General features: G+C 38.2%; 1 protein-coding gene across 2 annotated transcripts in view; it reads right to left on the bottom strand.

Annotated features, from left to right (window-relative positions):
* kiaa1549lb (KIAA1549-like b) overlaps nucleotides 1-22,188 on the bottom strand; it is a 140,333-nt gene that overhangs the window by 12,121 nt on the left and 106,024 nt on the right. For both annotated transcript variants that reach the window (XM_067419686.1, XM_067419685.1), the window contains exons 17-20: nucleotides 19,460-19,592; nucleotides 9,098-9,481; nucleotides 8,514-8,611; nucleotides 7,489-7,625 (exon numbers count right to left, since the gene is read on the bottom strand). In XM_067419686.1, coding sequence (XP_067275787.1) covers nucleotides 7,489-7,625; nucleotides 8,514-8,611; nucleotides 9,098-9,481; nucleotides 19,460-19,592 — 752 coding nt within the window. The remainder of the gene's footprint in view (nucleotides 1-7,488; nucleotides 7,626-8,513; nucleotides 8,612-9,097; nucleotides 9,482-19,459; nucleotides 19,593-22,188) is intronic.

Here is a 22,188-nt window from a genome sequence, read left to right as displayed (position 1 = left end):
TCAAACCAAAACCAACCACAAATTCAAACAAAAACAGAAGAGAAGCGGTGAAAAAACGGCAAACAACGTCCTCTCAGTGGCTGCCAGCAATCAGCAACAGTCCCAATTGTAGCTCTGACTGTTAGACTAGTCACAAACATAAGAAAATAAAATAAAATCTAAATTTAATAGTAAAGTTAACATGATTTGTGGGTGGAGAAGCGGCGAACAGACAACGCCAGCGTCCTCTCCCCCACGTTGCCTAGCAACTAACGTAATGTAAACCCAAAAAGCGAAGTAGTTTCTTAAATTTGATAATTAATCTGCTATGTCATTTCATGTCTGTTTATGACAGGTTATGTTGTCTTGGTAATGTCAAGTTGTCATGACAATTAAATTGTCAGGTTATGATGTATTGGTTTATGTCAAGTTGTCATAACAAAGACAACTCTGCAATGTCATCACTGCATTAAAAATGACATAATTAAGCGAATGACACTTAATGACAGTTGTCATAAACATGCATAAAAACTCGTACATATTCATGACACGTGTCATGTCATGATTATGAAGGTGTCATGTCAGTCTTATGCACACCCCTTCAAGTAAAGTGTTACCAAAAAGTTTCTTATGGATTCGTCCGTCTCGCCTACTGGCCTCTTTGGTGATGCTGTAACAACGGTCGTCGACCTTTACCAGGAGGCCAGGAAGCAGGCGGCAGCGTTTCAAAAGTTTCTCCCCCGCAAATCATATCCCCCAGGGGCTGCCGGGCGGGGGCAGCCCCAGCCGAGTACGTCCTCCTCCACAGCGCATCGAGCGCAACAGAAACAGGGCGTGGCCGCTCGGGCCCTCCCGCAGAGAGAACGGGGTTCCGGGCGACGCGCTCAGGCGGGACCTTCCCGCGGTAGGACGGATCTGAGGACCGTCCTTATCGCTAGGAAGGCCTCGGCTAAGAAGTCCTGACGCCAAGAGCGCAGGGCTTCCGATGGCAGTCCCCTCTGGGAAAGTGGGGCTGGACGCAATGGTACAGACGTGGCCGAGGCTGCGTCTGTACGCCTTTCCCCCTCTGGCGTTGCTCCCAGGAGTGCTGGAAAGAGTCCGCCGGGACGGGGTTCAGCTTTTATTGGTAGCCTGCTCTGGCCGGGCCGAGTATGGCTCGCGGACATTATGTCTCTCCTAGAAGGTCCTCCCTGGGAAATCCCAGTCAGGAGAGATCTTCTTTCGCAGGCCGGGGAGTCAGTACTGCACCCACGTCCGGAACTGTGGAAACTGTGGGCTTGTCCCCTGAGGGGGCCCAGCTCATGAACACGGGTCTATCTACTGAGGTGATAGAGACCATGTTGCACTCCAGAGCACCATCCACAAGGAGACTTTACGCACTCAAATGGAGAGTTTTTGTCACCTGGTGCACGAGCCAGGCTTTGGACCCTGTTAACTGCCCGGTCGGTTCAGTTCTTGAGTTCCTACAAGAAAAATTATCCCCAGGGTTATCCCTGTCGACCCTGAAAGTATATGTGTCAGCGATATCTGCTTATCATAATCCATTAGATAACGCATCATTAGGGAGACACCCGTGGGTCACGCGTTTCCTCCATGGTACCTTGAGGCTCAGTGCCCGGTTGCATAAAACACCTTAAGTTTTTCCCTTAAGTATGATACTTAAGGCGTGATTTCCCCTTATCTAAGGGAATGATTTAAGGGTGTTGCATATAATCCCTTAAACGGTTCTCTTAGGTAAGGGACGCCGCTAAGTGTTTCACGACTGCGACCCAGGTTTTACCGTTATAAAATTCTATTGTTGCCATAGACACGCTACGCTGGCGGGTTAGAGAGTGAAGCTGAGATTCAACAAGAGGAATATTACACGGAGTGAGAGAACATTATTGTCTTAAATAAAAAAATAAAAAGATCACTGGTGAGGATAAACGATTTGAAGATCACGACAAAATAAAATAATATGCTTGGTAACGTTTTTTGTTTCACACGTTAGACCTTCTCAGCAAAAATCAGCTTCAACGCCGGCAGAGCGCCAGCAGCACGCCAAATCATGCAGCAAAGTGAGGTTTTATTGCTTCTTTGTTAACAATTATTTTAGTCTATTGTTAATTTTACTTAGAACAGCCTGGATGTAATTTTTAGATTTTTTTCATTATTCCTTCAAAACACTTGTGAATTGCAGAAAGACGCAAATATCCTCTCCAGCCGCGACAAGAGAAAAACTGCAAAGAGACATCCTACAGAAGACAAAACTGCAATTAGAGATCGAAAAACTTAAAAAGGAGAAGGAAAATCAAGACCTTTACAACTTCATTCTTAATAACAAACTAATGCAGCTACAAAGTGAAAGAAAAATAAAATGCACATCAATTGACGTATATTTTTTTTATGACAGATCTGACAGGTTTTGTATTTATTTATGATTTATTTATTTATAGGCTATTTCATTTATTTATATTTATGACTATTGTCCATAGGCTACTAGCTTAACTAATTAAAGAATGCATTTACGACGGCATCTCTGACAACAAATCCAGCCCGTTGAATATCTTGTTGATTTTCTTCATGAGCCTCTTCTGCTTCTGCTTGAGCCTCTTCTTCGACATTATCTCCCTCTTCACAATACATATTTGCATATCTGCAGCTAAACAGCTCCAAAACTGAAGCTATCCTAGTCGGCACTCCACTTCAGGTCCAGAAGTCCGTTATCACCAGCATTGCTTTCTCTGATCAGGTCATTCCTCTTTCCACTTCAGTCACGAATCTGGGGGTCAGAATGGAATCGCAGCTTACTTTTGAAGCGCACATCAATCACCTGTGTAAGACCTCCTTCTTCCACCTCAGAAACATTGCCAAACTTCGTCCCATTCTATCACTGGCTGATGCGGAGAAGCTTGTCCATGCCTTTATCTCCTCCAGGCTGGACTACTGCAATGCGCTCCTTATTGGCATCCCTAGCAAAAATCTCCAGAGGCTGCAGTGTATTCAGAACAGCGCTGCTAGGATCCTCATGAGGGTGCGCAAATACGACCATATCACCCCCATTCTAAAATCACTCCACTGGCTTCCTGTGTCGTTCAGGATCGAGTACAAGATCTCTCTCCTTACCCACCAGTGCATCCATGGTGATGCTCCCTCCTATCTCAAGGAACTCCTCACCACACAAACAGCCACTCGTAACCTCCGCTCTGTTTCGCTGTATCGCCTCAAAACTCCCACAGCCAATCTCCGTACTATGGGGGATCGGGCCTTCTGCTCTGCAGCCCCCAGTCTGTGGAATGCTCTCCCTGACCACCTGCGGACTCCACAGACTATAGATACTTTTAAGCGTGGTCTTAAAACCCACCTTTTTAGCAGAGCTTTTAATTGACTTTTAATTGACTTGCTACTTGTTTAATTTATTTTATTTTATTTTTCGGTTTTATTTATTTATTGTTGTTGATTGTTTTGTTTTTGTTTTTAAATTCTGTAGCACTTTGAGATTTTGTTTAATATAAAGTGCATTATAAATAAAATTTATTATTATTATTATTATTATTATTATATTTGACATGTTAAAAAGAACAACGCAGGTGACAATAATTCTAAAGACGCGCAGCTCGCTGTGGAGACAGTGAAATCTGCGTTTAAGCTGTCCGATCGTCCTCTCAATTATAGACCGTGTGTGTGTCAACGCATTGTTGTATCTTTCCTAGGATCAAACGATGACCATAAGTATCAACAAGTCAAAATACATTTAATACATTGATAAAATATTTTCAAAAAGTTGACAAGCCTATATGTTTTTACTTAATTTTCAACTTTTTAAAGTTAATAGGCTATAGCTCTCTGTCAAAGTCCTAGAGTCATGTGTACTCCCTGGCCATGATGCAACAACATTTCTAATTCTGCACACATGGTCACACTAGCTGCACATTAACAGAATGGTAATTTTTTCTGTTCTTCATGCGTGCGGGGAGCCTGAATTCTGACATGTGTGCCATCGATTACACTTATTCGAGGAAACCCCGCTTTCCGAAAAAAAGATATTTGAATGGCATCCAGTTCAACACGCGATGAAAATGTCACAGTTTGGCTTAAATGACGGCAGAGAGCCCCTGCAACCCGGTGAATAACTCTACTAACTGACGATTTATGAACATGGAAAACATCTCCCACTACAGACTGGAAACTCCCAGTTGCAAAGAACCGAAGTGCTATAAGCAACTGTAACACAGAGGGTAGTGAGTGGTTGCGCTGGGTAACATGATCAAGATCGCCTTCCAGTTTGTTAGCGATCTCATCCCGCGGCGATCAAATCTATATTCGCGAAGCAGTTTTTCATTGCTAAGATGGTCCAGAGGATTCTCTCTATCGCGAAAAATTCGCTTTGGCACATTTACATCTTCAACAGGATAAATAAACTCAGCTATTTTTTTCTCATTAATGTTCGTCAACTCTTAAGGTAAACTTTTCCTAACCTTAAACTATACTTAGGAAAATGACAGTTAAGGGGCTTTATGCAACACTTAACGGTTTTTAAGGGATTACTTAAGTGAAAAATAGACATTTGAGGATAATTCTAAGGGTTTATGACGTTTCAGTTTAATAAACCCTTAAGTTATACTTAAGGGTTATTTTATGCAACACCCTTAAGTTTAAGGGAAACCTAAGGGCGATCTTAAGGGAAATTTTCACTTAAGGTGTTTTATGCAACCGGGCACAGACCTGCGGCACGCTCGAGGGTGCCTACTTGGGACCTGGCCATAGTTTTGGAAGGCCTTATGTTGGCTCCCTTCGAGCCATTAGAGGAAGTGTCAGAAAAGTTCCTCACACTAAAAACAGTGTTTCTTCTAGCGATTTCATCACTGAAAAGGGTAGGAGACCCACAGGCTCTATCAGTGGCACCCTCCTGCCTTGATTTTGCACCAGGAAGGGTGAAAGCATTTCTCTTCCCGAGGGAAGAATATGTTCCCAAGGTCCCGACTAATGTGCCGGGACCGGTAATGCTGCAGGCTTTCTGTCCGCCTCCGTTCACTAGTCAAGACCAAGAGAAGCTAAATTTGCTATGTCCGGTCAGGGCCCTAGATGCATATGTCCACAGAGCTCCCCTGCGGCGAAAGTCAGAACAATTGTTCGTGTGTTTTGGGTCCCCGAGCAAGGGAAAACCGGCTTCAAAGCAGATGCTTAGCAAGTGGATAGTCGAGGCTATTTCGCTCGCTTATGAGTCGGCCGGACATCCTTCACCAATGAGGGTCCGCGCCCACTCAACTAGGAGTATGGCTGTCTCTATGGCTCTTATTTCGGGAGTTTCATTGTCAGAGGTATGTGATGCGGCTGGGTGGTCCTCTCCACATACATTTGTGAGGTTTTACAATCTAGATGTAGCCTCTACACCGGGGTCCCGGGTGTTTCTGGGTTGATTCACACATACAGACATTTGGGACTCTGGCGGCGTGGGTATTGAGGTCCCCTAGCGTTTCGATGCAGCTCGAAGTTCCCTCGAGATAGGGAACGTCTCGGGTTACGTATGTAACCATGGTTCCCTGAGAGAGAACGAGACGCTGCGTCGCTATGCCATACTCCCGGCATTCCTGTGATCGATTTGTTTGGCTTTTCCAGAAGCTAATGACTGTTTGGTCCAGGTGTGCTTTATAGCTTCCTGGTCGATGACGTCACCCGCCTATGACGTATCTTCCCGCTACTGGACTGATTACACGAGTGCTTCATGACACGGTACGCAGAGGCGTCCCCTAGCGTTTCGACGCAGCGTCTCGTTCCCTCTCAGGGAACCATGGTTACATACGTAACCTGAGACGATATTTCCATTGCACAAATGTGTCCCTGGACCACAAAACCAATCATAAGATGCACAATATATCTGTGGCAATAGGCAACAATACATTGTATGGGTCAAAATTATAGATTTAAAAAAAAAAATGTATGACAAAAATCATTAGGATATTAAGTAAATATCATATTCCATGGAGATATTTTGTAAATTTCCTACTGTAAAAATATAAAAAAATACAAATTAGTAATAGTAGTAGTAATAAGCATTGGAAAGGACTTTTTTGTGAGAAATTTAAAGAAATATATTTTTTGCCCCCTCAGATTCCTGTTTTTTTTAATAAATGTCCTGTCAAACCACACATCAATGAAAAACGTATTTATTCAGCTCTCAGGTGATGTATAAATCTCAATTTTATGACAGATTTCGTGGTCCAGGGTCACAAATGGTTCTGTATAGTGAAGAAAGGTTCTTCAGATTCATAAAATATTCCCCACATTAAAGGGTTACTTCAGCGATTAGCATTTGGCTTTCTATCAGTAGAAACCCTGGAGTATATCCGAATTATCATGTTCCCCCCTCTCATATCCCCCTGAGACGTGAGATTTAAGCATTTTATTACTGGAAAAATTACTCCGGTGACGCAAATTGACGATATCATCTGTAAAATGCTTGGCCAGACGCGAAAGACTGCAGCCAGCAGAGGGAGACATTTCCGCATGTTTTCAACTCGCACATGGGGGATGGGGTCGCACTCACAGCTCAGCTCGCAGCTGCAGACATTCATGGAAATGGCACGACCGCCAGAGACAAGTGAGTATTTTATCTTCTCAAGTTAATTCCTATGAAAATTAATCTTACAAAGGCATGAACTGAAAACACGCCAGACTGAACATGCACTGAGAACTACTGCAGCGAGCGTGGACGCGTTAACCTCAGCTCTCATCACGAGAGCTCATTCAGCTCATCACGATGCGTGTACTCTGACTCCTGCTGAGTTTGTGCTGACACTTCTTCAGCGGCTAAATCCCAATATATTGAACAGACACGTTCAGTTTTTAATTGTAGTGTCTGTTCTCTAACTGAACTGATTTTATGAAGATGAACGCGGTGTTGGGAAAGTAAAAGTGATTCAGTAGCAGTGGCTTTGGGAGTGGCCTCACAGGGCAGCAAAACATTCTGGGAATTGTAGTCTTACATCCTCATGAGACAAAAACACATTTTCTGTCTTTTCTCAGTCTAGAAAGCACCAAATTCAAAAATAATGTCACATTTCTACTACATTACTGACCCAGTTTAAATACAGATTCATCTTCCCTGCGCTGAAGTACCCCTTTAAGGAAAAAAATGGTTTTCACAGAACATTCATTGGGTAAATCACTGAAAAATTCCCTTTTGGAGACTTTTTTTAAGTGTGTAATGAACAAAAACAACAACAAAAAAACTGCATGTGACACTGCTTGGAAAAAAGTCACATTCTGAAAAATATGTAATGCCTTCTAGTTTGCTGGATGTAAGTTGAAAGTAACATGAAATGGTTACATGGAACAGTTTCCAAAAAACAAAACAAAACAAAACAAATATTTTATATATGGAAGTATAATACAGGAATCCATCAATGTTCATGGACCTATACAGCTGAAATTCTACTGTTTGTGAGTTGGGAAGGTCTTTGTGTGAATGAAGACATTATTGCATTATTGTTTGTAATCAATAGAAAAACAATATAAAAACACACTAACCTGAGTGGTTGGGAATGGGCTCAGTAGTGACAGGTGGGAGTGGTGCTCTGCTGTTTGCCGTGTAGGAGGCGCTTTCATGCTGACTCTGCATTGACAACTCAGGGCAATGACCCTTTGGACCAAGATCAGAAGATGACCTGAAGAACATAGCAACAATTTCATACATGCATTGACATAGTTTTACCACCAGGTGACAGTGTTGATTTACAAGCAGTCCATAGGCTGCCATTATACAGAAATACAGAGTTATATGGCAGATTTCATTAAAGTGAGACACAATATAAAAACACACGTTTGAATTTAGTACTGAAATAAACCTAAAAATGGTTAATTTGCCTGACTATGTATGAGGTCTGATGTTGTAAAAGTAAAAGTTGGCCCAAAAATAATTCATTATCACCCTCATGTTATTCCAAACACATGACGTTCTTTTGAAAAGTTGAGAATAATGTCCTGGATGCTCTTTTACAAACAATGAAAGTGAATGGCTATTGAGGCTATATATAGTTCCATAAAAGAAAATAAGCCCAATAATTAACCATAAAACCTACTAAATAATATTTGATGCACAAATTTCTATGGCCAAATTATTAATGCGATCAAAACTTTGCTGAAAAACCGGGCATGCCAATAATACATGCCATTTGTCATATGAGTGATAGTTTTTACTTTTTTAACAGTTAAAAATGCCTTACAGTATAATTCTAAAAAGTGTATTAAATCTTTAATGACTTTAATAAAAACAAATGTAAGAATACTTTCATATTGTTAATAATATTTCAAGATGAATACTTACTAGACTGAAGCAACTTACTCTAGGATATATATATATATATATATATATATATATATATATATATATATATATATATATATATATATATATATATATATATATATATATATATATATATATATATATATATATAAAACTGGTAAAATAAAATAAGCTTTTTGTAGTAAAAAATGATACATCAAGTTTTTGAGCAATGTTTGGTTGTGGCAAGGTGTGTGTATGTTCTGACCGTTGCAGTGAAGACTCAGGTGGAGGGCCTGTTCTTGGTGGAACGGGGGGTGGAGGAGACCCAAGAGCCATGTCAGGAAGCTGAGTGAACCTGAATGCCTTTTTGAGAAATTTGCATATTAGCCCTCACATAATAATTAGGTGATATGGGTTTTGGCACAATAAAGAAGTTTTTTTAACAAAGAAGACTTGTTAAAAACATATACACAAATCTATACAATAACTGAATGATCATAAATGAGATTTCAGACATTGCTTGATTTTACACATGCACACAAAAAAGGCTTTGCGCCAACACTGTTAATCATCATAATTATTCATTACTTCTAAAATCAAACTAAAAACCAGCAATATTATTAAAAAAGAACGAGAGATAACAGACTTTTTTCAAAAACAGTAATTATTCCAAACTTTTGACCGGTTGTATAAATCAATCTTTTTTACGTCCATAATCTAACTTATCTTTTCTATTATTGCAAATATTAAATATGGTCAATTTTGATTTCATGTTCACTTTAAGACTAACAAGACTAATAATAAGTGTTTTATAATAGCTTTACAGAATAAGTAGAATCACAAATGTACCTGTTTGTTCTGACTGCACTGATAAGTGTCTGGTTTATAGGCTGGCACCCACTGCAGGCCTCCCTGCCCTTGACTCGTGGTGCCGGGTGCACTGGTCACCACCTCTGTGTACGGGATGACAGGACCCAGGCCATAGGGCCCCAGCGGTGGATGCTGATGATGGGAGTGATAGTAGGGGTGCCTGCTGGAGGTGGAGTGGCCAGCTGAAGCTAGACTAAAGGCTTCCTCTAGCAGTAGATGCATCTGCTGACGAACCTCATCTATGGAAGGCTGAGAGCTCAGCGTTGATGTCGCAGATTGACCTTTGATTTGACGACCGCAGCCAAAATAATGGCGGCCCGCCAGTCGGTCGACATCAGTCTCTTCAATAATCTCCTGCTCAGTCTGCAACAGAAAAAGAAACAAACAGATGCACATATATTCAAAAGCCACTGAATTGTGATGCTAAAAATAAAATAAAATACAATTGTGTGATCCTCATTGTCCATTTGATTTTATTAATTTTGTGAAAAAGTTGTAACTGTTGTAGATTAAATCCTATGTGCATGAAGACTCCAATGCACCTGGCTTGGCATTAAACAATGCAAAATGCAGTGGGTTCCCATTGGCAGAGGGGAAGAAAAACTATGGTATGTTATATTCTCTGTCAAGTCCCCATTGTCAGTGAGGAACCTATGTGTGCTCTGTAATACCAATTTTTCATTTGAAAGCCACATTTCTAGCATCTGTAAAACTACATTTTTCCATCGTAAAATATATATCTAAATTACGGCACATGCTTTCAATGCAAAATGGTGAACAGTTCGGTCATGCCTTTATTAGCTCAAGGCTAGATTATTGTAATGCTCTACTGGGTGGTTGCCCTGTTCGCTTAATAAACAAACTCCAGCAACTCCAGCAAAACACATAGGCTCGAGTTCTTACTAGAATAAGGAAGTATGATCATATTAGCCCAGTTCTGTCAACACCGCACTGGTTCCCTATTAAATATATTACACATTTCAAAATCTTTCTTATTACTTACAAAGCACTAAATGGTTTAGCTCCCCAGTACTTGAGCTAGCTCTTAACACATTATACTCCATCACGTCTATTGCGGTCTCAAAACTCTGGCCAGTTGATAATACCTAGAACATCAAAATCAACTGCAGGCGGTCGATCCTTTTCCTAAACTCTGGAACAGTCTTCCTAGCATTGTTTAGGAAGCAGACACTGTCATTTTAAATCTAGACTGAAAATCTCTTTACTATGGCATACAAATAGAACATTATAAATGCATATTATTAAAATCAGTTAAATGATTGTTAGGCGGCATTCAAATGCATCTCTTGCACTTTGTGCCAGACTGTTTTGTGTTTTGAACCGCTTGAATTCAAAGAGAATAAAATGACAACAATAAGAAAATAACAAATGTGTATCTTATCATGGCATTATGGTTTACATACAGTTCTGGTGTGTCTAATATGAATAGACCCAAGCTATTCCCAGATATTGCCAGATAATCACTTTACCTTTAACAGATTTGGATCAAATGTGATTCTGTCTGTCATCCTTTCTTACATTGTCTTGTGCCTTCACTTCGCCAATTATATGCTATATTGTTAGCCTAGATAGCTCACGGTCATTATGCTACATCATATCACCTTCTAATAGATGTAAAATGCTCTGTAGTAGCCAACATTTTGTCATTTTTTAGAATGTGAAGTTTTACTTCTGTGGTTATTTTGGTGAGAGTACCTCAAAAGTAATACAGGAATACTGTAGCATTACAATTTCTGAGGTAGCAATATTGTTAGGTAAATAATTACTTTTAAATAACAGTAACACATAATCTATAATGTATTACAGTTTGGAAGTAACTTACACAACACTGCTTATCTTCAGTTATTTCATCTAAGGCTGGAAGGTGTAGTTGTGTTCCTGCTCGTCTATTTTTTCCTCTTTTTTTCTTCAGTGATTCTGCTTGGTAACAGGCTTGTTAAGGCTTAGATGATTCATATAATATGTAAAGATTTTGTGGCTCAGATAAGGTACAGTCCGAGTTAATTTCTTTCCTCTTGGCTGACATATGGCATTGCTATGGGCTGCTTGTGGTCCAGGTCAAACAGGAATGGACTGCTCAAGTGCCATCATTCCACGCAGTATGTGGGCAAGAACATCATTCCACGTGTGCCTGGTGTGGGCCGGATCTGGCACAACACAATGGTGCTATCTGGGAGGCCAATAATTAAAAAGAAAAACTAATGCAGTCATGGTACAAATTGTATTCCTTCTGCGCACCCTAAAGGTTAATCCAAAAATAAAAATAACTGATTCAGCCTCATGTAACTGTAAACCCATATGAGTTTTGTAGAACATTAAATGAGAAGTTTTGAAGAATTTTAACACTGCTCTTTTACGTAAAACAAACACAGTGGTCAGGAGCTGTCATACCCCAAAACAAAAAAGAAAAGAAAAAAAAAACTACTCTTGAACCATATGTCTCCTGAAACCAAATGATATTATTGTGTGAGAAAAAGACATTTAAATAAATGTATATTCTTTACTGAAAATCTTGCCTGCCATTTTGTTCTTGTGCATACTGATGCAGCAATGCAGTGATGACAAGCCCCTGTTTTGATTTTAGACAACGCAAAGAAAATTGGGAAACACTTTAGAATACTGTTCCATCATTAATCTTGTTTTTTTTTTTTTTTTTTTAGATTAGAACAGTTTCATACAAAGGGCCAATAAGAATTTCCATTTTCAGTTTTATAAGCTGGAATGCTTTCCAACAATCTGCAGATCAAATTTGGTATTTCAAGATGAAAATAAAAATGTCAGATGAGCATTGTCTTGACAAGACACAAGACTAATTTTGGTAATAATAAGCTACACCTGCACACAACCTGATTCCAAAACAGCCCTGCAATTCGAATGCTTTATGAATCAGACTCTCTTTCATCCCAAAATACCATTTTAATTTCAAATCTTTTCATAACGTGTCCCCTGAGCTTTCATTGATACAAGTGAGTGCTGTTAAAATGAATTCATACAATCATCACTGATTATGCTTACGATTATATTCAACTAATTATCTAAATTACCTTTTCTTTCCGAATCTCTCCTGTGTCTCTTTCTATCTTACACACTATAAAATACACAATAATAGCAGAAATAAATGGTGTAGATAGAATCTTCTCTCATTCAATCCCGGTTGGTTAAAGAGAGTGGGAGTTTTGTTTATTCATCTTGTGTCTGTTGTGCACAGGCCTAGTGAGAAAAAAAGGCAGTGATTAAAGACTGCAGCAATCCACTGAACTGTCTGTGTCTTTTGTTTCCCCCCTTTTTCCCCCTCTCTCACAATCCATCATATTATTATATTAACTTACCTACCATCTGCTCTACATTTCATCTACTCTTTTGTTCAGAACATTGATTGTCAGTGTCCTGATTCTCAGGCACCATACCGAGGTAGGAAGCCCTCAACCCTAGTGAATTTTAAATATTTATACATTTTAATACTTAGCATAAAATAAATGTATTTTAAAATACATTTATTTTATGCTAAATATACTACAAATACATTTACATATGTATGTACTTAATATAAATGCTCTGCAACTGCACATTTGGTATACTAAATTGATATACTTAAAATCTGCTAAATTGGAACAGCTAATTTTGTACTTATTCAAGTATATGTGACTGTGCTAAAATGTGAAATTGCAAGTATACTCAAGGCATACTTATATTGCATTTAAAGACTGTCCAAATTCAATGTTTCCTTAACAATACTAAAGCCCTATTCGGACTGGATTAGTTTAACATGGGGACATGGGGGTAAAGTCATTTTACCTCAGGACGTCTGTAATATTAATGGCCAATTCGCACGGGATAAGACATCTCAGTAAAACTAGCAGAAGTGGGAGGAGTAACTCGCTTTACGCACCTCCTTGACGTCATGTGCGTATGACGTTACCGTTATAACGTGAGCAAACACAACCTGAGCGCCAGTCTGAACTCCGTCTCCAATATTTATGTGTTTTAATAAACAGTTAGGTCCAGTCTAACGATTATGATTGGATTATGTTGGTAATAGACACTTTCCTGGAGCTAAAATGTGTTGTGCCTCTAATAAGTGCTTTTGATCTTCTTTTTGCTTTAAATGATATGCGGAAAATACTGGACATTTTCCACAGATTTGTCCCACCACCTACAACGCAACCGAATGCTTCAAGCGCCTCCTTGGTCGCAAAAAGTGCTCTTTTTTAACTTTTAAACAGGAAATGATGGAATGTTACCATACATTTTTACAGCAGGTCTATTCGAACGGGATTAGTATTACCTGAGGTAATTTTTCCGGACCTTTTTACAGAAGGTAAAAGTCTCGGTAATCTTTACTGACATTCTCCGTAATGATTACCGAGATGGCACATTCGGACGGGACTAAAATCACAGAGAACCTCTGGTAATAATTACTTTACCCCCACGTCCCCATGTTAAACTAATCCAGTCCGAATAGGGCTTAAGATGCCTTTATCATGCCTCCACAAATGCCCAAATGTAAAACATGCTTGTTAATACAAAATATTGTTGCTAACTTGGACAATGAAAAGAATATTGGGAAACACTTTAGAGTACTGTTCCATCATTTAATGTGCACTATGTAGTATTTTTGCAGTGAAATATCCAAAAACCACTAGGCCAGTGTTATTTATTTTGTTCAGTTGAGTACCTACAATATCCCAAATGTTTCCAACTATTTGTAAATTGTGAGAAAATTGCTATTTTAACTAAGGACCGGGACGTGTCAGCATAGCGTCTGAGGAAGTCGCCTGTCAATTGCATCATATCTGCGCTACTCTCGGTTTCGGGTTTTATTTGGTAGGAGCGCTTTACTCTTAGCAGTGTGAACAAGTGAACGCATGGAGTGGCGTCATAACATCATTTTCAACACACTTAAATGTATCTAATATGATAAACAGAGCTGCATTACCTCATAATCATAACCGGAAAAGTGTGGAAATACTGCAGGCGCCCAGAGAATGGGTCCCGTCCCGTTATAATAAAACCCCCGGTGTTCGCGAGGCGAGTATTTGTGTAACAATCTCTCCAGCGGCCGTGTTCAGCTCCACGACACTCGGCCCTGCTCTGCTTCATACTACAGTAACGTTAATAACCGCTTGCATGAACGTGATTTCTGCCCCAGTCCTATTTTCCACCGGCTGTGAGGTGAAGACCACATGTCCCAAGATGCTGCGCTCACACTTTGCGTCATCAAACTACGCATTTGTTTTGAGTTGCATAGTGCACCTTTAATAAATAATTAACAGGAACAAATAAGTAATGCAATATAACTATAACACTCTAGTAACTACTAATAACCAAATCCCTAAAATCCATACCTAGAATGTTAAAGGGTTACCCTTATGAAAGGGTATTTGTTACCCTTGTTACCCTTACTTATACTGACAGAAAAAACTGTCTGCAAATATAAAGAATATATTTGGCCTATAGACTACTTGTACTCTAAACTTAAATATAAACTTAAAAATATAATTATGTATTCTAAGTATACTTAGCTTGTATATTTGTTTTTACTCTCTTGATTGAGTAGTATATTAAATGATCTCTTTATATATTAAATCTTATAGACCGGTAGTTCAAATAATATACTTTACACTTTCCCCGCCATTGAGTGAATTTTCTGGCTATCCACTGTTATACAGGGGAAGCAATTACAAACTATTATTGCAAACTAGTTGTGTACTCTAAGTTTATTACTGTTACACTTAAATTATACTTAAAAGTATACATTTATACACTGAGAAGTGGGACAAATTAGGCCTGAGTAGTATTGAAACAGTACACTTACTTCTAGTACTTCTAGTATACTTCTAGTACATTATTAGTATACGTATTACATTAGTGTACTTAAAATATACTTGAACTTTACTTAAGTATACTTAATAAAATTAACTTGAAGTATACTTATTTTTCGTAAGGGTAGTTCACCCAAAATATGATAATTCTGTCATCTACTCACCTTCATGTAATTTAAAACACTTTAATATTTTCGTTCATCTTCAAAACACAAATGAAGATTATTTTTAATGTTAAGATTTCTTTCCCCCTTTGATGTCAAAGCAACTACAACTTTGACGTTTCAAAAAGTTTATAAAGAGATCGTATAAAATAATCGGTATGAATTGACCTGGGCTGCGTTTCCCAAAAGCATCGTATACCTAAGTTGATCGTAAAACCTGCAGGAAAACCAGCGAATTGCACCCAAACTTTACTCTTGTCCAATTGTTTTTATGTATATTTCTTTATACATTTGACTTGTTTTGTTTGATTAAATTCATTTTGAATAATTCAGTGAATAAATTAAATAAAAAGTACATGGACACTGAATAAATTAAGGAATGAAAAGGTGCACTGCTGTATATGGGCATTCATAGGGATTTTGTGCTTATTTTCAGTACTACAAATAGCTGTTGCAATTTGAAACAAGAATACTTCTACTGTATTATTTTATGGATCCTTAGTCTTTGAGTGGTTCAACAAACACAAGGACATCAAACCACTGAATCTAAATTTATTTGAGTTTGTTGTTTGTTCCCTAGGATTTGCAAAATACATTGCACAATGGGATAAGGTCCTAAATACATAATGGAAAATAAAAAGAAATTATGAAAAAATATAATAGTCATCATGATTAACCAACATTAAACAATATTAACTGAATCATCTGGCAAGATAATTGGCACCAAAATGGAGGGGCTTGCAAACCTCATCTCCTCCAGTGCTAGTCTCCTCCCTTCTAAAGACACCGTGGCCTCCAAAGTTAATGTCCCTCTTATTGGCATCTTTAAGACATTTTCTCATGTCTTTTAGGACATCTAGTTTCACACTCTCCAGCTGCACCAGTACTGACTACAACAACAGACATTCTCAATGCGATGGAGTCTCGAGCATGGTTAGGCTTTTGGGAGGACTGGGAAATGGTAGGTGTCTGCCATAGGAAGTGAACCCGATTGGACCTTTGAGCATGATGGACCTGGTTATGGTTCAGGCTCTACTCCTCTATGGATGTCAATACCGCCACAAATCCCATCTGAGGCCAAGCATTGACAGTGCCTTTGCTTCTTCCAGTGTAAGAAGGGGGAGTCATTGTTTTATTAATTGTTGACCTCTGTGGTACTCTTGAGGCTTGCAAAGTCCTGCCACTTCTTCCTGACCTCCTTTCATGATTTTAATGTCCCTGCTTACAGTTCATTTTATAGCAATATCCTCACAGATTTCTTTTTTTTCTTTTTTTTTCTTCTTTTTATATTGGTATGACTGCCATCAAACCTACTAAAAATTATGTTTGTTTAGCCCCACCTGTAAAATAACATTAGTTTCCTCTTTTTGAAAAAGGGTTTTTTTTGTTGTTGTTGTCTCCACCTAGTCTATGTGCTTATATAGACTTTTGACCTCGTAGTAAATGATAATTAGGCTAAATATTTTGAAATATAAGCATGTGCTACTACTGCAAGCCATTCTATAAGGTGACATTTCAGCACTTGACAAACGGACAGCGACTCTTAAGTAGCACTTAAAGCAAAGCTGCGTGCGATCGTGTTGAGTGCGTGTTTGTAAAACAACGTGAAAGCAACACGGAAATTTGTAATACCGCTCGACGAAAACGCTCTTAAGTGCAAAGATCCATCGTTATCTGGAAACACAGCCCCGCTTAGTCCAAATGTTATGAAGAGATGCGATCGCTTTGATCTACATATTGAATTTAGGCTGTTATTCATATATTTATGTAAAAACCTCATTGTTGAATTATCCTTTTTGGTTCTTGCAGGTCAAGCAAACATACTTGAGATTCCGTATACCACAACTTATGTGTGCATTGATGAATGTTTTTATGTAGCTAAAAGCCTATATTAAATATGCTCATCAAATATGTCTCTTCAGAAAATGTTGAATAAACAGCTCAATTCATATATGCATTCGTTTTACTGATCTGTTTATGAACAAAGTGGTAGTTGCATAGACTGTCAATTGAGGCACAAAAATCTCTCAGGGTTCATTAAGAAAAACCTTAATTTGTGAACCAAAAGGATAACATTTTACAATACGGGTGAACTAATATGCAGTAATTCATGCTTAACTAATGCACAGGTAATCACGTGTTAATGTATGACTCATGAAGAACTAAGCCATTTATTCATGATTACTTCATCAGCAACCAATAAAGTCTTATGGGTTTGGAATGACAGTATGGTGGCCCAGTAGTGCACAACAGAATGGATTTTATAAAGCAAACATAAGTTTCCAACACAGCGAAATCAAGCCACAACACAACTGAAACAAGCCACAACACAACGGAAACAGACACAACACAAGCTACAACATGTTTTGTATGAATTATAAATTTCGTTGTGTTGTGCACTACTGGCCCGTACATGAGGGTGAGTAAATGATGACAAAATGTAATCTGTTTGAACGAACCCTTTAAAGAATTCAGACATTACAGATATAACAGTATGACTTTCTGAAAAGCTGCATTGATCATTAGATGGTACCCTGGAAGCTGATCTAAAATCCTAAGGATGGTTTCCTTGGAAGGTACCTTCCTACAAAAATACACCGTAGGTTTAAGACACCGTCCGTCTCTCTCTCCTATCATGTGTGTCAAGTATAAGAGGTGAAGTACTTGCACAGGATATCTGGTGCAGCGTACCACATGAATCAGTCTCTCTTATCTGGGGTAATTTTGCCAATGGTAACTAATCCCCACTGTAATCAGTAGAAAGGTTTTTTTTTCCTCTTTTTTTTTTACACAAAATCCACATTAAGTGCAGGGACAGAGGTGAATCCACAACAGTATAATTCATAGTATATGAGACAAAGACAAAGACCGTGCTGCTTTTTTTTTACTACTGCATGCTTAAAGAGGCCAACTTTCATATACAAAATAGGTAAGCTCTATTTCAAATAAAACGTGTCAGCATGTTTACAATTGCTGAGAGGAGCACACAGTCAGCATACTAAAGTTAATTTCACTTAAGATCTGGGACACGACTGCATGTGTGCATGTGCATGTGTCTTGATAATGTCACATACAGTATATGATTAATTAATTTTACAGTAAAGGAATAAAATTTGTTCACATTGATTCACTTCTCCATTCCCAATTGCAATACAAACAAAAAAGTTGGCTTCTGTAGTGATGAACTTGCATCATAATTCAAGTCACCTTATGATTCTGTTTAAATGTACATTTATTTTATACTAAGTATAATACAAAAACATTTACATATGTACTTAATATGCGATTATACTTTTGGTACACTAAATTGATATAGCCTACTTCAAGTCTGCTAAATTGGAACAACTAATGTTGTACTACTAATGTTGTACTTAGTGCAGTTTAGTTAACTGGAAAAAGTTCTGAGGTCCAACTAAATTTGTACAAATAAGTATATCTGACTGTGTTAAAATTTAACTATTGCAAGTATACTTTAGTTACACTTTGAATATCTTGTAATACCTTAAAGGTATTATACACAGATAATGTGTTCCTTACTAATAGTGTTATTAAAACACATTAGGTGTAATATTAAGACATGTGCATTGTGCAAAAAATAAGTTCTCCAAATATTTATATCAGTAAGTGACCCCTTATTTACACTGCATGCTTCTGTGGCGCGTTACGGCTGTGGCAAGGTTTTGTTCATCTTCCACACGGTGCCAACTCACACCAGGAGCATTCCAGGCGTGAGGCGACAGGATTTGCGAGTCCACGTGATTACAGTCCTATGTTGTTTTTCTCTTTTTTTTATGTTCTAACATTAAGTTTTTGTTTTGTCCAGTTTAATTCTGTTTATTGTCGTATTTTGCTATCCCACATGAAAATACTTTACAGAATTTTCTGAAGTAAACTAGTAAATTCTAGTATACTGTATATACTGTATTATAGTATTTACAACAATTTGTTAATGAATGCTAAAGCATACTGTTGTATTAATTACAGTGAACTGATAATCTGTCATACATACTGTGGCAAGGATAGTTATGTAAAATGCAAAGTCTGCACAGGGTGTTTATTATGACAGGATTTTTGACTCTCATTTTGTATTTACTGCATAATCGATGTGGCATCCATCAAAATCTTTGACGAAATGGCACAGCCTGGGACTCGTGCAGTGTAAATAAGGGGTTAAAATATCATATGTAACTGTCCATAATACATAAATGAATCTGGCAGATTATCTAAAGCCACAACCTGTTGCTGACTCCATCATCTGCCAGCATTTTATTTTTGTAACCCTTTCAATTTGATTTTGCTAATGCATTATACTGATTTTCACAAAAAACACTCACATCATAGCCACTGTTACGGATCCCCTTTCTGGGTCTCTCTCTCATAACGAGAAGATCCATCTCTGTTCCTCCAGGACTGGGACTGTTTAGAGACTGTCTGCTGCGGTGTGTGGGGTGGCTCACCTGAGAGGATCTGAAACCAACACACACACACACACACACACACACACACACACACACACACACACACACACACACACACACACACACACACACACACACACACACACACACACACACACACACACACACGCACACACTGTTTAGAAGAATAGTATCAAATTCTGCATGTAAACAATAAATGTAAAATGGAATGTGTAAGGTCTAAGAGAACTTAGAGGATTGCTTTTGCTGCTTGAGACTTTATTAGTTATTTTGTGTTTGAATTGCCTAATGAGTTTATGAATACGACAAGTTACTTAAATATTAAATATTTAAAATACTGCATTAACTTACAATTATAATGAAAGACGACTTCCCTTTTTGATCACGTCTTCCATCAGGGAGAGTGCATGCTTTTTTTTTTGCATGGCTAAATGTTGGACTCACGAACAATAATCACGTTGTTTGCATCTGATTTGCCGAAAATCTATATGCGAACAGTTAAAGGGATTTGCTGTTAGCGTGCATAGAGAACACCAGCAGATGATTCTGCCGGGTCTTAAAGCCTTCCGCGAACGGTTATTCTCGGTGGGACGAATTAGGAAACGTGCATTGTGAAGGGCGCTTTGGAAGATGTGCAAATGAGCGTACGCTAAAGTCACGTTCTGGGCGCACGGAGAGGTGGCGGTCACCTCAAGAGCGATATTTGGAAGTGGCGGTACTGAGTACCGGCGCGTACCGGCCCACTTAAAGCACTGCTGACAAGTAAAATAAAAATGTATGACTCTGCAAATCCAAAAAAAAAATATTTACATCAACTGTGAACAACTAATGAATTGAGATTTTTATCGCAATGTGTATGTTTGTTATGAAGCATAACTCTTAATTTTAAAGTACAGACAATGATTCATGTGCAACAACAATAACATTTATAGTTCTAATCTACAGTTTTAACAACATAATTATCAAAATATGGTTGTTTTTATTTATATCAATAAAGTCTATATGCTTAATATGTAGCTCTGTTTGACAGATTTTGTATGAAGGTATATTTAGTCAAAGTTCAAAATAAAACAATAACGCTCCATTGTTAACATAATGAGCTGTTTGAAACGGTTATTCTATCTATCTATCTATCTATCTATCTATCTATCTATCTATCTATCTATCTATCTATCTATCTATCTATCTATCTATCTATCTATCTATCTATCTATCTATCTATCTATCTATCTAATCTTCCGCCACCACGTCCCGTTGGGGGCGGGGCTCTGTACAAATGATCTATTCTGATTGGCCGAGAGTCTCTGCTCTCTGCACAGGGCCTGCCGCTGCCTCTCAGATGCACAACTCACTTTTGCTCCAAATTTCTCTGTGTTTATGGTGCAAAAGTGTGAGCGCGCCGAACTTGTCATTTGATGGCGGAAAAACTGCGTGTGAGACTCGTAGCAAGCAGTTGTAGTGACTGGACTTGTGATTGTGTAATAAAAATATGAAAAAATAAGAAAAGTAATGCATTTGTGACCAAATTTTCTACAAGTGTTCAACTCTCATTGCATGGATTCACATGTTAATTCACGGATGTGCAAAATTTGTCCGTGACTTCACATTTTTGATACGGGTGTGTGATTGCGTTTTGCACTACATGCACTGCAGGCACTGTAGCAAAGATGTGAGCATATGAGTTTCTTCATGTGTGATTCATAGAATAGGATTTGTGCACCTGCAGTGAAGAATGTGAAGGTGCAATTGTTGTGTTGTGTTTGTAAGAGAGAGAAAAAAAAGCTACAAGTTTACAACTCCTATAAGATTTTTTTTCTGTGACTTCAAATTTATTGATACACATGTGTGGATATGCTCTACAGATACAAATTTTACTCTGACACGTGTTCAGTTGTTTTGCACCAAATATACCTTCATAAATTTGACACATATTCATTACTAACTATCGGCTATTGGCTATTTCAAAATTGTTCATGTAGTGTGTGATGTCAATGGATAAGGAAGAGAAAGTTATGACGGTCGTTTTTCTTTTGAATAAAAAAACCCTGATTCACAGTAAGGCCATAAATGTGTTAAGTAAATAAGTACTGATGTAAAAAAAAAAAAAAAAAAAATAGAACATAAGAACATGTAAGAATGCCATGTGAATGTGAAGACATTATGACACATATATTACCATTAAAAAGTACCTGCAACCTGGGGCAAGTTGCATAAACTTAGCCACTATGTTAAGACTGTGTCTTAAGCACTAATTTTTCCAGCTAGCAATTAGTCAAAATGTAATCAGCCTTACTTTTCTAATTCAAATTGAACCGATCTACCATTTTATGGAACTGATTTTAAAAGGTTAGGACCAGTCTTAAAGAAAAAAATGAGATGACTTACTTTTAAGACTATAGTCTAAGTGGTTTATGCAACCGGCCCCAGATCTATATCAAAAAAGCCTATCCCATGTCTACGGGAGAGATTCACTTCACCTAGATCTTTCTAACAAAAATACAAACACTTTGAATAGAGATTTACTCTGCACTGAGAAAAACCATATGGAAAAGATTGAGCCATTGTGTAAGCAACTTTATAAAATTTCATCATTTTGTGTTGGCAATAAAGAAATGAGCCTGGCA

The sequence above is a fragment of the Pseudorasbora parva genome, chromosome 16, assembly GCF_024679245.1.
Source record: "Pseudorasbora parva isolate DD20220531a chromosome 16, ASM2467924v1, whole genome shotgun sequence".
Classification (NCBI taxonomy): Eukaryota; Metazoa; Chordata; class Actinopteri; order Cypriniformes; family Gobionidae; genus Pseudorasbora; species Pseudorasbora parva.
This window is presented reverse-complemented; position numbering and strand designations above follow the sequence as displayed.